At 39.2% G+C, this 19,115-nt stretch overlaps 1 protein-coding gene across 1 annotated transcript; it reads left to right on the top strand.

Moving 5' to 3' along the window:
• Positions 1-5,648: 5,648 nt before the first annotated feature.
• LOC136141786 (disintegrin and metalloproteinase domain-containing protein 18-like) lies at positions 5,649-16,019 on the top strand. Its single transcript, XM_065899929.1, has 6 exons — positions 5,649-5,703; positions 6,287-6,363; positions 11,927-11,982; positions 14,273-14,351; positions 14,708-14,784; positions 15,815-16,019. The coding sequence occupies exons 1-6, from the start codon at positions 5,649-5,651 to the stop codon at positions 16,017-16,019; spliced, it is 549 nt and encodes a 182-aa protein (XP_065756001.1).
• The last annotated feature ends 3,096 nt before the right edge of the window (positions 16,020-19,115 follow it).

The following is a 19,115-nucleotide window of genomic DNA, read 5'->3' as shown; positions in this document are numbered from 1 at the left end:
CCCAGGCTCCGCTCGCATCCAGGCTGCCACAGAACATTGTGTTCTCCTTATTTTAGAAATAAGGAAGCAGACATAAAGAATGTAAATAATTCCGCACATGTATAGAATTTTAGTGAGTTTTGACTTTGAGTTTGACAACCAGACGCCAGGGTTGAAGTCTTAAGAGCTCCACAATTTTGCCACGTATTTTCTGATACAAGACTGGTGATGGGGAATGGAATTTACACTTATTGAGGACCTAGAGGATGCCAGGCAAATGCTAAATACACTCACCCTCCAAGGCAGAAGAACAATTCTTTACCGTCAGTTGGGATAAAGGAGGCTTCTGTACATGTCGTTCAAATTTCTAACTCGTGTAAAGAAATCGTGATATTTGACATATTAGACTTATCCCTGGAAGTAAAGGAAAACAATCCAAAACTCATCTAAGTGTGAGATCCCGAGATCATCTCTTTACTTACCTGCCACATCTGACTTTGATGGAGAAAAAAGTCAGTGGGTCTCTGTTTCCTTATCGGCCACCAAGCAAATCATTTATGACTCCTGTCCTCAATGTAAAGTAGTCTTATTTCAGCCTAGACCACCCTCTCCCTCTTCTCTGATCACTTTACTAAAGGCCCGCATCTTAGGTGAATATTCAAGCCCTCGGCTGTCTTCTTCTCATGTCCTCCGTCACAGTTCCTTCATCATGCTGGGTGTCTTCACCTGAACTTCTCACCTCCACACAACTTCAGTCATCTTCTCTTACAGCGGTACAGTGAGCACGCATCTCCCCGGCTTTCTCCAAGTCTTAAGTCGTAAATTCAATATTTTGCTTTCTTTTACACTTTTTTCTATTTTTCACAGTCATCTCCTGCCACCAGTACTTTATGGTTATAGTAAGGTCTTGCCTCAAGAATTGGACACATTCGTCCGATAAACATATTTTATAAGTTGGTACTGAAAGGTGATTCTTTATGGGGAAGATGAGAGAAGTGGGGCTAACTGGGCAGTTGGCACTGAAGGAGGAACTGGGTGGCAACTTTAAATGTGGCTGACTGAGTAGGCCCTAGGGAGCAAGTGATGTGTCAGCAAGGAATTGGAGGAGGCGGAAATAATGACCTAGTTTAGGCATTTGAAAGGAGTCACCTGACATCACCATCAGCTCACAGAAGGCTTCTATCTAAATGCAAAGGATACAGTACAGCAAGAGAGGGTGCCCGCAAGCACTGTGGGTCAGAGAGAAGCCTCAGGCACAAGGTCTCAAGGTTCCTTATTTTAAATTTTAAAAAGCCCATCATAAATCCCACTGCCCTTATTTCAGCAAAAAGTGAAAGCAGATATTCAGGCTTTCCCACAGGTAAAGAGAGAGCTTTACCATTCCAGCTGTAAACCAAGTCTGTCTTAGACAGACATAGAGCTGGCAGAGCAACCCATGCATATACCTGGGCAGGAGCTTTTCAAGCACATGAATGATACAATGAAAAAAAAATGTCAGGACTAATCCAGGAGAGAAGGGATGTTACCTCAGACCAGGGATAGTAAAGATGGTCTTAGGAATAAATTTTGAAGGTGAACCAACAGAATGAATTGAGAGTTTGGCTGTAGAGTGTAAGAAGAAGTACTTAAATGATGTTCATTGCTACACAGCAGGAAGATAGCGAGGCTACCATGTAAAGCCAGACCTCTCTGTGTCTAAATTTGTGCTCTTAATATATTTAAAAATTTATTTTAAAATGTACGGATGTTGAAGGAGAAAATCTGCCTAGGTAACTTTGAGCCAGGACCAGTGTCTGATACGCCACGATTAAAAGGTTACATTTCCTCATAGATGAATGGAACGTAGTTGAAGTATTTTTGACGTGGTAAGGGAGGGATTTAGCAAGTTATGGTGTGCTTTTTACAAAATTCACAGGGATAAATTAGGAGAAAATTCAGTCAGATTCAGTCAGAACTGGAGACTAGTGAAATGGAATGCACAGGAAAAGTGTGATGAGGGCAGGATTGGTTAAGACGGAAAGAACAACACAGTTTTCAGAAACCTAACAGGGGTAGACTTGGTTGAAGTGGTGACTGGATAGATGTATTTGGGTTAGAATAAGAGAGAACTACAAAGACAAACATTTCTGACACAGTGGATAATGACGGCTTTTACTAATGGCGTGTTGTAGAGCAGCTGAGAACCAGCTTGGTTTTGGAGCCATGAAGCGGAGGGGAGTAAAGAAGGAGTTTGTTCTGAACATGTGTGTGTGGGACACCTGTTGGAAATGCACAGAGGAGTGTTGGGAGTTCTCCTCCTCTGTAGATAAAAATAGAGAAAAGAGCAATTATTTCCTTCTTCACATATTGTATTGCTCTTTTTCTCTCTATTTCCTTGTTCATGACTTAGAGTGCATGTAAATGAGACATATATAAATAGCAGTTTATAGCATTTCCTTTTAATGTGGCTATCGCAAATGTTTCTGGAAAAAATCAAATCAAAGAAACAAAAAAACCTTGGGTTTACAAATTCTGTAGAGCAGAAGTATATATTGTGACAGTATTAGCTGTCTTATATTAATTAATTGATATACCTGTAGTTCTGTAGTAAAATTAGACAACTTTTATTAACCATTAAAAATGTAGCATTTCCTTTTTCTGTATTTCTTTTAGAATGGTAATGAAACAATACTGTCAAAAGCCATAATTTGGAGAAAAGATATTGCCAAGAAACACACCATTAACTGGCCTGGTTCACGAATTTTAAAAATCTGCTTTTCTCTCCTTTTGTGATGGCTTAAAACTTTGAATTTCAAAAACAAAAGTAAATCCTGCGAGTGAAAGTATGTCGCCTTGTGTCGATTCATTCTGTTCTCGAGCCCAGGTTTGTGTGCCCGATGCACACTGAGGCCAAACAAAGGGAAACGTCAGTGTTTGGAGCAGAGAAAGGTTTACTGCAAGGACCAACCAAGGAGAACGGACAGCGCATGCTCAAAAGTGCCAACTCCCTGATGGCTCTTGGGGAAGAGTGTTTATAGGCAAAATTTGGGGCAAGGGCTGCAGGGTATGGAACCTTGCCCTGATTGGTTGTTGGTGAGGTAACAGGGCGCTGTTCCAGGAGTCTCAGTCATCAGCCTTTCCTGCCAGTGTGGGTCCACATGCTTGTGCTCAGCCTCAAGTGACTTCCTGCATCTGGCTTGAGGGGGTCCTAGTTCCCGTTGAAGAACTCAGACACACGCGTCAGATGGTTCTGCACATCCCCGAAGACGAACGGCACCAGGCCCCATGCTGCACTGTCATTTCTTCCTGCCTTCCCTCACTTCCCTGATTAGTAACTGTTTGAATACGCCCTTTGGAACTCAGGGAAGGTCTAGGAAGCTGAAAGCCTTTTTTCCGGCAAACTGGAAGCTGGGGACACGGAAAGCCTTTTGTGCCCGGGAGGGCCCACAGGGGGTCTTCTACCGCCATGATCCTCTAGTAGGAAATAAGCAGGTTGGCCTCTTTCGAACCTGCGAGGCTATTGCATCCCAACGGAAAACTTTCCATTGTGCACTCCGGCCACCGACTGCCTTCAGATACCCGTGGCCCTGCTAATCGCTCCCATCTCAAGAGAGGACACCTAGAATCTGCACCTCTGCAATAGTTCATGACTCTCATCCCCTACCCATTCCAAGCTTCGGGATATTGAGAGGAAGGGTTGCTAGACAAGGTCAGCCCCAGAGCCGTCAGAGACTCACTGGCATCCATTCTATCTTCAAGGAACTGCTCACACTGAGTTCCTGGTCATAGATAACTGTCCTGTCTCCAGGTGATACTTCCCTGGCCTCGTGGAAATTGAGCTCTAGAATATATCTCTGTCCTTTGAAGGAACCCAGACTTGCTGCTCTTTCCTGACTGAAGCTGAGCTTTTCTGGGTGACAGTTTCTTGCTTCAGTGCCCCCTCTCTTCATCTCCCTCTTCCTGAGATGGGTTCACTTCTGCACACCTCAAAGCATTATTTGTGGATTAGAGATCCATCAGCCTATCTGGAGTCTAATTAAGACCTACAGAATTTCCATCCATATAAATGAAGGTGCTCCTGGGTCAGGGGTGGGAGCATCTCATCACAAAGACCAAGAGTTTCCTTTTCCAAATGAGCAAATGATGAATGGATACACAAGATGTGGTCCATCCATACAATGGGATAGTATTCATCCACAAAAAGGAAGCACTGATATTGCTACAACGTGGATGAGTCTTGAAACCGTTATGCTAAGTGACTAAAGCCAGTTACAAAAACCATGTGTTATGCTTTTGCATGAAACATCCAGAACAGGGACATCTAGAGAGACTGAGATTAGTGGTTGTTTACTTGTGAGAGTTGGGGAGGTAGGGGTGGGGATTGAATAGCTGGGGTGATGGTAATAACTAAAGGGTAGAGGACTTGTTTTTGAGATGAGGGAACTGAAATTGACTGTGGTAATGGTTGCACATATCTGTGAATACACTAAAAACCCTACAATCATTCACCTGTGTGCTTTAAGTGGGTGAACTCTGTGGTAAAAATAATACACATCGGGATGATTCTACCATAACTTTCCCTCATCCCCTTTGCCACTAACTTATTTGGGGCCATTATGATCACTGTCCTGCGTTATTTAATCATAATTTCTCAGGATCAGTTTCCCAGGAGTACTACCGCCTAGCAGGTCCAAGTTTTAGACCTGAGCAGAGTTTATTTTTGCAACTATTGGTGTAACACATCTTTGCTGTGGAGTGTACTGAGATAAAGGAAGGTGTGGGTGAGTGGCAGGCAGAAGTTGAGTTAGGTTTTGAGTGTGAGTAGCTTAAGATATTTGTCAGAAAATTCAAAGACAATTACATGTTCTGTCTTCTGCAGTGGTGTCACTTTTCCCCTCTGAGTTTGTCTTGCTGGCCTCCCCATTTCTAATGCTTCCTTTTTACGGTTCTAACAGTAACTGTTAACAAGACACACTTAGGGTACATTTCAAAGTTTTCTTTCCCTTTCCTCAACAGATTATAATCTAACATTGTAAGAATAGGCACATAGTTGAAGAATTGTGCTTTTTATTTCCTTATCCAGGATCGAGTTCAATATTCTTTATTTTTGTTTGCAAAGATTTTATTAAGTCAGCAGTAACACAATTTAAGTAGAAAATTTCTTGTAAAAAATAGTAAATATACCTATTTTCCTCTTTCTCTTCCACCACAGTAAATAAACGTTGTCAGAGAACTGTAACATGGAGAAAGGAAATTACCAGAAACTTCCCCAGAAAAGCAAATAATGCTTATTTGCCCCTTTATCCCTACTGAAGCATTTAAAATATGGGATCATATGTATAACTGATTCACTTTGTTATAAAGCAGAAACTAACACACCACTGTAAAGCAATTATACTCCAATGAAGATGTTAAAAAAAAAAAAAAAGACGTACACTTAGTCACCACAAACCAGCTGTGCGCAGACCCTTAGGCTTTTGTCTGCTGTTTCTTCTCCCAGCCTCGAGTGCCCAGTCACTCAGGATGCCCAAGGATGAGCCAGCACAGCTGAAAGCGACTGCGAGGCCCTGGTCCTCACCCCCGGGGCCCGGGGGCCTAGCGCGCTGAACCCCTGACTGCTGCTGCCCGCGAGCCTCACGGCTGCCCAACGGTCTCTGACCTTGGCCGTGCTTCCAGCGCCCCGAGCAGCGATGTTCCTCCTCGTTGCCCTGCTTGCTGAGCTTGGAGGGCTACACGCCCTCCAGGGTAAGACGGCGGAGCCTCGACTTCCTTCTCCCTCCTTTGGCTTCTGAGCAGGGCTGGGCTCTTCCTGGGGAGCAATTCCTGTAGCTCTGGGACCCCTACCGCCCCTTTCCCCGATTCCCTGCCGGTGCCTTCCTCCCACACCCCACCCCTACGCCACCCACCCCTGACCAGGGCAGGGGAAGGAAGATGTTAGCCAAGGAGTCCACTTTCTGCATCAAGGGTCCAGTGTCTCAGCAGCTGAGGGTCCTTCTGGGTCACCCACTCTGTGGCCAGAGGATATACGAGGTTCGGCACTGCCCTGGATGTATTCCTCAGAGACCCGAGAGAAACAGGTCCCAACGTGGTTATGGAAACGAAGAGGATGGTCCTATAGAACTGCAATGGCTAATTTCTCTTCACTTGTTTGTATCTTAGCCATTTTCAGTGTGCCATTGAAAATCTATTGAAATCTGTGGACCAAGAAGGAGGGTAAACACATGTAGATAAATTGACTTACAATTGTGGACCCCACCATGGACTCAAACTTAAGAACCCAAGCTTGACTGAGAGCACTGTCGCAAAAAATCCCATTTTCTTACTACAGATTCTGAGGGAATATTCCTGTATGTCACAGTTCCACAGAAGATGAGGTCGAATGAGAGTGAAGATTCAGAGAAGCAGGTGAATGATCAAGGATATTAGTTTTATAATTTAAAAGTTTAAGACGATTTTTCTTTACCTTTGTATTGAATCAGATCCTACTGATTTGTATTCACTTGCAAAGCAACATATTTTCATTGCTAACTCTTGTGCCCTTCTCTTCATCTCTCAGGCTCTTCTGACCTATTTGTTCACAATTTTCAAGAAATAGTAAACACTTTTCAGGAATCATACTCGTAGAAAAAAATCAATATTAAATAAGCATGACAATGAAATTTATGAAAAAAATTATTAATGGCCACTGTTAAAGTGACAGAGAAAATGGTCTTGAGCAAGGTTTAGACCTGCAAGTTTTGACCCAGAAGCATCAGACTTATTAGAAGTAATGCCAAAGAAAAAAAAGAAAAGGAAAAATAAAAATGTCACATTTGCCTGATTATGATGAAAACATTGTCAGTAAATAAATATTAACTGGAAAAAAAAGTTGAAAACTGCGTACCTGCTATTAAAAGCTGATTAAATTGAAGACACTCCATCTTGAATGTTTTCTTGATTAATATACTTCAAATTGGCATAATTATAATGTTTTACATTAAAAACTAGAAGTCACAATACAGGGGTTTAGATTTTCATGTGGTTAAAGTGGTGTGGTCAATATATACAAACCCTGGGGAAATTTTTCAGTTTGAAGGAACAATTTTTGAAATAAGAGTAAGTACAAAAATTAAGACTCCATTAACTCTATTTTGACAGACAGTGTTGGAACCTATCATGGTTCTCTTTTACTGCTGAATCACTGTCATAAAACTTAAATGTGAAATTGTACTTGAAAATCACAGTAAGATCATTTCCTTTGGAGAAGCATTTTCATACACTAGTCTCATTTAATTCTCACATTAACCTTTTGAAATGTTACATATATTTTCTTATATATATGAGGAAGAGGATTACAAATGTTCAGTTGAGGGAGTCAAAGTTATAAGTTTAGGACATGGAATCCAAACTTTAATTAGACTCTGATTCCATTATAAATAAACTACTTTCTGTTGAGAAACTGTTTGCATAAAAGTTTCTTCTCTTTTTGTTCTGATTTACTTCTGTTTGTATGTATATTGTCATTGCGTGATCACTTTAAGCTTCAAGTTGTTTACTTCAGTTATCACAATGATGCAGGACATGAAGTGTTTTGAAATCTCTGTAGAGTTCACTACTGGTAAATGGTCTGTTCATATTTTCTATTTCTTCCTGGTTCAGTCTTGGGAGATTGTACCTTTCAAAGAATTTGTCTGTTTCTTCTAGGTTGTCCATTTTGTTGGCTTACAGTTGTTTGTAATACTCTCATGGTCCTTTGTATTTCTGTAGTGTCAGTTACAACTCCTTTTTCATTTCTGATTTTATTGATTTGGGCCCTCTCCCCTTTTTTCTTGATGAGTCTGTCTAAATGTTTATCAGTTTTGCTTATCTTTTCAAAGAACAAGTTTTAGTTTCATTGATCTTTCTATTGCTTTTTTTTTGTCTCTATTTCATTTATTTCTGCTCTGATCTTTATGATTTATTTCCTTCTACTGACTTTGGGTTTCTGTTCTTCTTTTTCTAGTTGCTTTAGGTATAAAGTTATGTTGTTATGGTGCATTCATCTACGTGTCTGTTTTTTGTTGGTAAGATACTGTTTGATTACTACAGCCTTGTAATATTGTTTGAAATCACAAGGTGTGATGTCTCTGGCTTTGCTCTTTTTCAAGATTGTTTAAGCTATTAAGGTTCTTTTGTGGTTCCATATACATTTTACGATTGTTTTTTCTATTTCTGTGAAAAATAACATTGGAATTTTGATAGGGATTGCACTGAATCTGTAGATCACTTTGGGTAGTATGGAAAATTTTACAATATTAATCCTTTCAATCCATAAACACGGAATATATATTTATCTGTGTCTTCTCTAATTTTATTCACGATTGTTTTTTAGTTTTTACTGTATACGTTTTTCACCTTCTTGGCTAAATTTGTTCTTAAATGTTTTGTCTTTTGATGTTATTGTAAATGGTATTGTTTTCTTTATTTTCTTTCTGGTAGTTCATTGTCAGTATATAGAAACACAACTGTTTTTTGTATTTTGATCTTGTGTCTTAAAATTTTACTGAATTCATTTATTAATTCTGATAGCTTTTTGACGTAGTCTTTAGGGTTTTCTATACATGAGGTCATGTCATCTGCAGAGATAATGTTACTTCTTTCACCTCTTTTGTTCTCTCTGCTCCAGAGCCAGTTCCTCTAATGGCAGCTGTGTAAGGTGGGGCACTAGATGTGTGGACAAATTTCATTGAGGGAGAAGCTGGAGAATTAGCTTTATAGTTGGGATGAGTCAGAGAGAGAAAGCACAGGGAATTCCCTCACATCTGTTCAAGTCCCCAGATGACTACTATTTATGTACCCTGTCAGCTCCCTGGTGCAAGCTATTTAGAAGCTCAACCCTCAAGCAGCAGCTGAGGAAGTATGCACTCAAACCCTTTCCACAGAGAAGTTGGGACCTTTGTGCTTTTTCCTGTGCCCTCTGCCCTAAGCCCAGGGAGATGGTCCTTGGAAATGCTTGCACTTCTGTATAAAAATCTTCTCTTAAGATGAATCTGGGGAGTCTGTGAATGCTGAGCCCCGTCAGGTCTCAGAGCTAGGTGGTATGGGATCCAAACCTTCAGGTGGCAGCGTTAAAAGTTGAGGTTCTATAGCTAATATGTTATAATAAGTAGAAATGGAGTACAGCCTTTAAAAATTATGAATCACTATATTGTACCTGTAACATATAATATTGTACATCAGTATACTTCAATTAAAAAAAAAGGTTGAGATTCTAGATGTGTAGACAAGGTCCTATCAGGAAGAAACTGGAGACTTGGTTTTATTGTTGGATTGAGCCTGGGGGAGTCGTCAAGGGAAGTGCCCATCGGCCCTTTCAGGCTACTGGGAGGATCCCTATCAGCACCCACATGTAGTCTGATTAGAAGCTGGACCCTCAAGCTGCAACTGGAAAAGTGTGCAGTCAGACTCCTTCCAGGGAGAAAATAGGAGCGGGGTGCTTTTTGTCTGCTCCCTCTATGATACACCCCGGGGTGGGGGGGAACTATGGGAAGTGCTCATGCACACATTTAAAAACTGCTTCTTTGTTTAATGGGGGTCTGAGGAATTAGGGATGTCAAGTCCCAGTGGCTCTCTGAACTAAGTTATTTGGAAGCCAGTCCCTTGGGTGGCAGCCTTAAAAGTTGTGCTGCTGGATGCCTGGTCCAAACCTTTTGGTTCTGAGGGGCATACTGAGAGTTCGGGGTTCCCTCCTGATTGTAAGCACTTTGCCAGGGGTGGGTTTTGTGGTGAGTGTGTGTATCAGCCTTTCCTACCCATTTTCACAGTGGGTACTTTCTCAGTGACCCAGTGTTGAGGAGTCACTGTGCTACTTTCTGGATTTCTCTCACAGGGCATCAATCCATGTGAGGCGTATGTTTGGTGTATCTGTGGGAGGATAAGGCAGGAACCTCGTATCTTGCCATCAGACTGATTTCATATCCCTGTGTATAATTGTTTTTGATTGGATTAACCTTGCTAATTTTATTTGGTTGATTGCTTGATTTTGTGGTTTTCCTTTGAAATGTGCTGTACTTTGTTTTGGCAGGCAATTAACTTACTTATGAATCAGATAGACAATTTCATGCTGCCTTGTAATATCTTTGGGATGGATGTTTAGAGTGGCCTTTACTCTAAGATTAGTTTCTCCTTAACACTAAAATTTGACCCTTCTGTGATATCTAGTGGATGGCATGAGTGTTCAGTGACATTCTTCTCCTCTGGTTGATCAGACCCTGAATATCTCCCAGCACTATGTGAGCTGTGGGTTTTATTCCTCAGCTGCCCAGTTGTTCTTTGCCCATGGTGTTGGACAGACCCTAATTTAACCAAGTGATTCTTACCATCTGGTGTTCATGCCGTCGAATAAGCTCCACCTATTGTTACCGACCAGGGCTCTTGGCCTTCCCCAATCAATAGAAATTGATCAGAGGCCAGACAAGAAATTCAGGCAAGGCTTTACTGGGGCCCCTGCTGCAGCAGAGGAGGGAGAACAAACAACAGGTCCCCTTTCTTGCTCACTCCAGGAGGTAGGGCAGGCTTGTTCCTTATATGGGGCGAGGGCAGTGGTGTGTCCATGGGTCAGGCCAGAGGGGGGCCTTAGGTGTTTTGCCCACCCCTTAGGTGGTGGTGTGTGCAGGGTGCATGCTCAGTACCACCCTTTTGCTCCCAACACCCTGTTTTTGCTCCAGGCTCTTCAAAAGTGGCAGCTGGAATTTGCCCCAACTAAGGCATACACGCATTTTTTTTTTAAACATCTTTATTGGAGTATAATTGCTTTACAATGGTGTGTTAGTTCCTGCTGTATAACAAAGTGAATCAGCTATACATATACATATATCTCCATATCCCCTCCCTCTTGCGTCTCCCTCCCACCCTCCCTATCCCACCCCTCTAGGTGGTCACAGAGCACCGAGCTGATCCACCTGTGCTATGTGGCTGCTTCCCACTAGCTATCTATTTTACATTTGGTAGTGTATATATGTCCATGCCACTCTCTCACTTCGTCCCAACTTACCCTTCCCCCTCCCCATGTCCCCAAGTCCATTCTCTACGTCTGGCATGCAGTTATTTTTAGTCCCATACAGTTTCTTTGTATTTTGTTGCCCCAGTAGAGGTGTATCCAGGATGCAGGATATCCAGGTGTATCCTTTGCACTGCAGCAAAGGGTCCCAGGTCCCAGCCTGTCTCACTATGAGTGTGGGAAAGACCTGTGACTTCCTTCCAACCAATAGGATATGGCCAAGTGGATGGACGTACCTCTGTTGATCACATTGTGTTAAATGGCAAAGGGTGGATTTCAAGCCTACGTTGTTCTATTCTATAAAATTCAATTTAGCTAGACACTTTCTCACCCTCCTGATGATCTTACAAAAGCAATCTGCTTTACTGTGTACTGTGTACGCTTCCTGTTCCTGGAATCACGTCAAGGTAATGAGGACCATTATAACTTAGTCCCTGTAGTATCAGAGCTCATAGTCCTGGAGCTGCAGCGTTCCTCGCTAGCTTCATTCTCTCAGGTCTGTTTTCCTCCCAGTTTATATGTGAAGCATTGCAAAGTGGCTGTAGTGTTTGTTAGTATGTATATATGTATTTATAAACTTGCTGTTGTTTCATTATATTTGGTGTAGAATGTAAGCCTATAGTCATGCCTCATTCATTTTGGCTAAGGATGAATATAGTTTTTCTAAATATAAACAATTAAAATCTAGTATTAATAAATGGGAAAATTATATTTTTTTCAAAATATCGTTTTCATTTATTCTTTTCAAAAGCCATCCCTACAGTAAACTTATCACCCTCATCCTGAATTTATTAGAAAATTAAAAATTTTTACTATTTAGAACAATAAATTCTGAAGAATATATTCTTTTTTAAAATAGATTGGGTGAGTCTTTTTCAACTTGAGTGAAAAATACTCTTTTACTTTACATATTTCTGATTTACTAAATCGTCTTTATTTGCTTTATTTTAGGTGACTTATAGCATTACAATTGATATAAAACCATACACTCTGCATCTCAGGAAACAGTAAGATATGATTTTCCCTTAAAGCTGAGAATTTACTTTTTTAAAAATGTTTTTGTACACTATTTAAATTCAAGAATGCAGTGAAATGTAGGCTGTTTAATTAGTCAATTTTTCAGTTTAGGATTCATTAGGTCTTGAATATGAAGTCTATGAGAACTTTGCATTTGTATATTCCAGCTTGTTATTTTCAAATTAAGAAATAAGTTACGTATAAATAAGAGTATAAAGCCATTGAACCCAAGAACTGCAAGCTGTGTATCAAGTATATCCGATGTGAAATCAAACATGTGTACATATCATGTGGTTATTGGTGGAAAATTTAACTAGTGGCATACTTTGTATGGAGGTATTAATTATATATGTATTTATTTTTAACAACTTTATTTGGTAAATTATATATATATATAAAATCATAAAACTCTGAAATGTATAATTTAATGATTTTAATATCGTATTACAATTATCAACCATAAATCAGTTTTAGAACATTTCATTCCCCACCTAAGACCCATATTTAATCCCTGTCATCCGCCACTACTCCAGGCAACAAGCAATCTATTTCCTGTCTCTTAATTTGTGTTTTCTCAACATTTTATATAAGTGGACTCAAACAGCCTCTTCTCTGCCTTTATCTTTGAAAATATATATTTATCACAACTGCATTTTGTCTGCCTGCATCTTTGTAGGTGAACAAGCCTGGAGAAAATCGTCCTCACTTAATTCATGACTATTCTCTTGTAATTCATGATCGTTAAACTCATGTTGGTCTTTAATGTCGCTACCATTCCATTAAAAGTGTTAAGATCATCCAAGATCCTCATGTTTCTAAATGCCGGTTATTCTTTACTCTTCATTTTTCTTGACCAATCGGCCGCATTTTGTGTAGCTGAGCAGTGTCTCCAACATATAATTGTTTCTTCATTTGGCTTCCAGGGAACCGCAGAATCCCGTGTTTAACTCTTACCACTGCGCTCACTCTTCCTCAGATTTTGTTTTGTTTGTTTGTTTTCTAGATTCCTCCTCATCTCTTCAGTCTTAGAGTTCTCCATGGTGCTATTCTTAAATCTTGTTGGTTTGTTTTTTCCCCTAGCTATACTCAATCACCCAGTTATTTCATCTACTCCTATGGATTTAATACCATTTATGTATTGATTACTCCCAAACTTGTATCTCTACTTTTTCCTCTCCATATTCATTTATTTGACTACTTATTTGATAACCAAGAGGTTATGAGAATTCTCATATTTAATGTGTCTAAAATGTACTTCTGATCCTTTTCCAAAATTTGCCTTTCCCACAATTATCTCAGTAAATGGCACCTCTACTCTTCCAGTTTCTCAGAACAAAAATGTTAGGGTCATTCCTGACATCTATTTTTTCTTTTGTTTTCCCCCCACATCCAATGGATTATTAAATCCCATGCGATCTGCCTTCAAAATGCATCCAGAATGGGACCTCCACCACTGCTGCAGTCCTAGCTCAAGCCACCGTCATGTCTTGCCTGGGTGACTGTAATAACCTAGCTGATCTCTCTGTTTCTGCTTATTTGTCCTACAGATGGTTCTCAACACAGCATTCAGTCTGATTCTATTAAAATGCTGGTCTGACCCGTCCTCAATCTGCTCAGACTCTTCCAGTGGCTTCTCATCTCCGTGACACCATCTCTTACTGTGGGCTCTTGTTTTCACACTTCACCACAGGCACTGCCCCCAGATGTTCTTTGTAAACACAAAACATATCTCTGCCTCAGGGTCTCTGCATTTTCTCCTTGCTTTGGCCGGAATAACATTTCTGTGCAAATCCAAGTGGCTTGTTTTCAGGTCTTTACTTATCAGTTCAGTGAGCCTTTCCATGCCATCCTGTCTACATTTGCAACCAACCTCCTGCCACCCTGGGCCTTATTTATCATCACCTAATGTACTAGCGTATGTGTCTCTCACTGGCCGTGAAGACCCGTGGTTTTCTCTTTTGTTTACTGCTGTATCCCAGTGCCTCGAAGAGGATCTGTCAGAACATTGACACTCAGTAAATCTTGTTGAATGGAGGCATAGGCAGGCACACACATGAATATCTGATATGGAGGATTCAAAATCTATTCCAGTGTTAAGAAATCCTAAGCTCTCTGAGTCAATAGTTCTATGAATTTACACTGTTATGGCATGCTAAAATTACTCTAGTTAAGGAATATTATTATATGAATCATATATTTCACTGTTATTTTTATTATTTTAATGTTTATGTTCATAATAAATTCATGATTCAATCAGTTTTTTGTTTTTGTTCTTCTTAGCTCATTCGTATCCCAGAACTTTTTGGTTTATACATACAACGAAACTGGATCTTTGCATTCTGAGTCTTCATATTTTAAGGTAAGACCCAGGTGTCTTAGACATTTATTATCACACGTTTCCTTATTGAAGTGGACATATTATTACCACTGGGATATGTTTGTTCCACGTTGGCCGTTTCATACAATTTTATTCCACATTCCATGTATGATAGAGATGAAATCCAGACCTAGAGAACACTCATGGGCACCTAGGTGGTACAAAGTAAAGAGAGTTGTCAAATACTTATTTTCCTTGAAAATCAACTTTAGTAAATCTGTATGATACACAGGCTTATTATTTTCAACTGTTTTAATGTTTTGAATATTTATAATGTTTGCCAATACACTTTTATGCATAAATAATGTATTTATTTGCCACTCTGTACTGTTTTTCAGATGCATTGCCATTACCAAGGATACGTTGCAGATTTTCCAAATTCAGTCGTGACACTCAGCATCTGTTCTGGACTCAGGTAATAGCATTTTAGAGGCTATTTATACATGAAAACTTTGGATATACTTTAAAATGAAACTTAGTGGCCGCAAAACACAAATCTGGGATATTTAAGGAGAATTCAAATCTGAACGTTTTCTTCATGATGGCCTTACTTTTATTAATAATATTAATAAGTGGACCTTAGTCATGCCAATTGAAATGAAATCGCTCAAGGGAATCCTGACTGGAGATATTTTCAAGATATTGAGCAGAAAGAGATAGATGCAGTAAAACAGAGCAAACACCCCCCACCCGAATCCTTTAGAACATCTCCCTAGATGTTATTGTTGTATTATCTATCAGTTATCTGGAACAGTTATGGAAAATGACATTAATTAGTTGCTTAACTAAGCACATATTGTATGCTCTCAGTGTGGGTGTACTTGGTATCAGATGTAAAATGAGAATTGAGAAGGTACCTCAGAGGTAATAGGGCAGGGATAAGTGATTTTCGTCATTGATAGTGGCAGGAAGAAGGTGGTGAGTTTATCAGATGAAGACAGGTCCAGAGCAGAGCAAAAATCTCTTCCTAACTTCCTTTTGCTTTTGGTTGCCTGATTTCCAGAATTTGCTCATATCAACTCAGAAAACTGACATCCTCTGAATGTGGTTTTCCTGCATATTAATCTTTTTAGATCTCCACTCTATATATCCGTTTTCTCTTATTCTAACCCCTGTAAGAATAGGAACTTTTTATTCTTGGAATTCTCAACAAATGTCTTGGTTCCCAGCAAATACTTGGCCTTAATTAATACATCTTGAATGAATGAGACTACTATACAGAAAATACAAAATACTTTTCAGTATATTTAGTTTTTTAATACATGAGAAAAACTGACTCAGATGTGGTTACTCAGTTACTAATGGTAGCTGAAAAAAGGCAGGGAAAGAGAGTGGGTTTAACACATGTACCTCATTATGGTTTCTCATTTCTTACAACACTTTGGATTATAGGTCTGATGGGATCATAGGCAGGATTTTTATATCACTGCTTTCTAAATATTCAGGGGATTTCTTCAGTTTGAAAATATCAGCTATGGAATTGAGCCATTGGAATCTTCAGCAAGGTTCGAGCACATAATTTATCAAGTGAAAAATGACAATCCAGATATGCCGATGTTAGCAGAAAATTACAGCAGTATTTGGCAGAAAGACCAGCCCTATAAAATCCATTTAAACTCACAGGTAACGGAGACAATTTGGATGTTATGACGCACTATAAAATTACTTCTGTAGAATTGTGTTAATCATGAAAAGGAACTACTTAGCTGTTGAGTAGTAATATAAAATTTGGTATCTTTTTTCTACAGCAGTAAATGAAACATCCATATTCCATCTAAAATACATGGAAATATGCAATAATGTGTGTCAAGCTTATTGTTGTATGATGTATAATGTAATATTTCTTGTTTTCCATTTTTATTCCAACAAAAATGTATATTATTGAATAAAATTTAGGAATATAGGAAGAATAGTTACCACTACCCTGGTAAAATTACTTTTAATATTTTGCCCTATAGCTTTACGTAGTACTGGGACATATCTTTCTAGAATACTTAATCATTTGTATATTATTAAACTCTCTTAATTTACTTGTAGGCTGAATATAGAATTCTTTCTTTCATCACTTTGAATATTTCAGTTCCCCGTCTTTTGGACTCCATGGTCTCTGATGAAGAATCAAAAATTATTCATCTTATTGAGGATTCCTTGTACATGATGAGTCCCTTCTTTGTTGGTTCTTTCAAGAGCCTCTGTCTTTGCCTTATGACAGTTTTCTTATGATGTACCTTTGAGGGGATCCCTTTGAGTTTATCCTACTTGGAGTTCATTAAGCTTCTTGTATGTTTAAATTCATGTTTTTTTCGTCAAATTTGGGAACTTTTTGGCCATTAGTTCTTTGAAGATCCTTTCTGCCCTTTTATCTATCCCCTCACTTTCTGTTACTCCCACTATATGCATGTTGGTGTGCTTGAAAGTGCCCTACAGGAACAGAATAGGTTCTGTTCATTTTTCTCCATTCTTTTATCTTTCTCTTCCTCTAACTGTATAATCTCATCTGACTTTAAACAGGTACAACAAGGGAAATCTTTGTGGTGATAAAATAGTTTTGTATCTTGATTGCAGTGCTGGTTATATAAACATACACATGACAATATGATGTAGAGATATACCCATACACACTGTACCAGGTCAATATCCTGGTTTTGAAAACATACTATAGTTTTGTAACATGTAACCACTGGGGGAAACTGAGTGAATAATATATGAGATACAGTGAGCTATTTTGGCAATATTCTATGATTCAATACTTATTTTTTTTAAATGAACACAAAGTTTTACAAAAGGAAATAAAGATAACCTATTAAAAACAAATGAATTTTGAAGTTCATTTTACTGAAAGTGACATCTGACATTATGGTGAATAGTATTATAAGTTTGTTTTAAAACATAGGTATCAAAGTTACATTTTTTATTTATTATTTTGAAAATAAGAATATAAATTTGGAAAGGCAAATAGGATAAAAAACAATGCTGTTATTAAAATATGAAACCTACTGTGCAGAAACATACTCGAAATTGGTTATGGTACACACATAATTTATAATTATACTCAGTCAAGCTGCAATGCAGAAGACATGGTTGTCAACATTGACTTATATTTTTATACAGGCACAGTAAGGGTAACCAAAATACAGAATACCTTTAAACTGAATGTTGACCACAAAGGAAAAAAGTCAGCATCTCAGTATATACATATATAAGATGCAGGCGTAGTTTGCTTCCCTATGGAAATATAAACCTAGGCTCTACTGTCAAGTCCAGTTTGTTTGTTTGCCTGTTTATTTATAGTAAGCTAAGATATTTTATGACAGACTCAATCTTTGTATCCTCCTTACTCTTCGATTTAGTTACCAATGCACTTGGGTCAAGGAAGAAATTTTGGTTTCTTTAAAATATCTGTGTGTGAAATGGTATCTCAATGTGTTAGAAATATGGCTCATGTAGAAATTACCATTAGAGTACTAAATGACGATGTAGTAAATTGTTGATTCATAGCTGACTGACTTGGCACAATCAAGGATTATTATCTCATATCAAGTGGGGCATGCAGCCTATGCTCTGGAGCTACAGAGCTATTCACTTTCTCTTACGCAGTATTCATAGTGAGTACCTAGACTCCCACCTTACTCTATCAGGCTCCCTGGGATTCCCTTAAACCTGGAATCTGTTTTCAAGTAAATTCTCTGATTTACAATTAATTTATACTGTTAAGTCCTCTTGAGGGTCTTATATACATCCTCTTTGCTTCCTTTACATGTCACTCTCTGTGCTTAACAAATTCAAAACATGTTAACATTTGATAAATTCTCCTTTCAGGAAAAAACTCTTTCAGAACTATTACCCCGGTATCTAGAAATGCACATTATAGTGGAAAAAGCTTTGGTAAGTCAAACTCTCCCCTCCTTCACTCACTCTCTCTTTTCTTTCTTTCTTTCTTTCTTTGCTTAATGTTTTATTGCTATCACCTAGAGAACATCAGCTGAAATGTTAAAACTTTTCTGAGTATTAACTTTATGAAACCAATTTATGGAAATGTTTAATATTGTTAGCTGTCTTACAGGTTTCTAAATTAATATTTCTAATGATCATGGAAAGGTAGCTACACTTTTTGCTAAATGTTGATAGAAAAATTAAAACACTGAATTGCCAATTTGGGGTAATTTACCTTTGAGACTCCAGACATTTTTAATTAATTAATTAATTAATTAATTAATTGAATTTTTTTTTTTTTTTTTCGGTACGCAGGCCTCTCACTGTTGTGGCCTCTCCGCTGCGGAGCACAGGGTCCGGACGCGCAGGCTCAGCGGCCATGGCTCACGGGCCCAGCCGCTTCGCGGCATGTGGGATCTTCCCGGACCGGGGCACGAACCCCTGTCCCCTGCATCAGCAGGCGGACTCTCAACCACTGCGCCACCAGGGAAGCCCCAATTGAATTTTTTTTAAAAAGAGATTTCCCTTTTTATTTTTTAAAATTAATTAATTAATTAATTAATTAATTTATGGCTGTGTTGGGTCTTCGTTGCTGTCCGTGGGCTTCTCATTGCAGTGGCTTCTCTGGTTGCAGAGCACAGACTCTAGGCACACGGGCTTCAGTAGCTGTGGCTCGGAGGCTCTAGAGCTCAGGTTCAGTAGTTGTGGCACACGGGCTTAGTTGCTCTGCGGCATGTGGGATCTTCCCGGACCAGGGCTCGAACCCGTGTTCCTTGCATTGGCAGGCGGATTCTTAACCACTGCTCCACCAGG

Source organism: Phocoena phocoena, chromosome 21, assembly GCF_963924675.1.
Source record: "Phocoena phocoena chromosome 21, mPhoPho1.1, whole genome shotgun sequence".
NCBI classification, from domain to species: Eukaryota; Metazoa; Chordata; class Mammalia; order Artiodactyla; family Phocoenidae; genus Phocoena; species Phocoena phocoena.
The sequence above is the reverse complement of the archived record's forward strand: the minus strand, read 5'-3'. Positions and strand labels throughout refer to the sequence as shown.

Excerpts from the sequence above, each read along its gene's own strand:
- LOC136141786 (XM_065899929.1), top strand. The coding sequence starts at position 5,649 with ATGTTCCTCCTCGTTGCCCTGCTTGCTGAGCTTGGAGGGCTACACGCC. Across the intron at positions 11,983-14,272 it reads ACTCTGCATCTCAGGAAACA|CTCATTCGTATCCCAGAACT; the intron begins GTAAGATATGAT and ends TGTTCTTCTTAG. Across the intron at positions 14,352-14,707 it reads CTGAGTCTTCATATTTTAAG|ATGCATTGCCATTACCAAGG; the intron begins GTAAGACCCAGG and ends ACTGTTTTTCAG.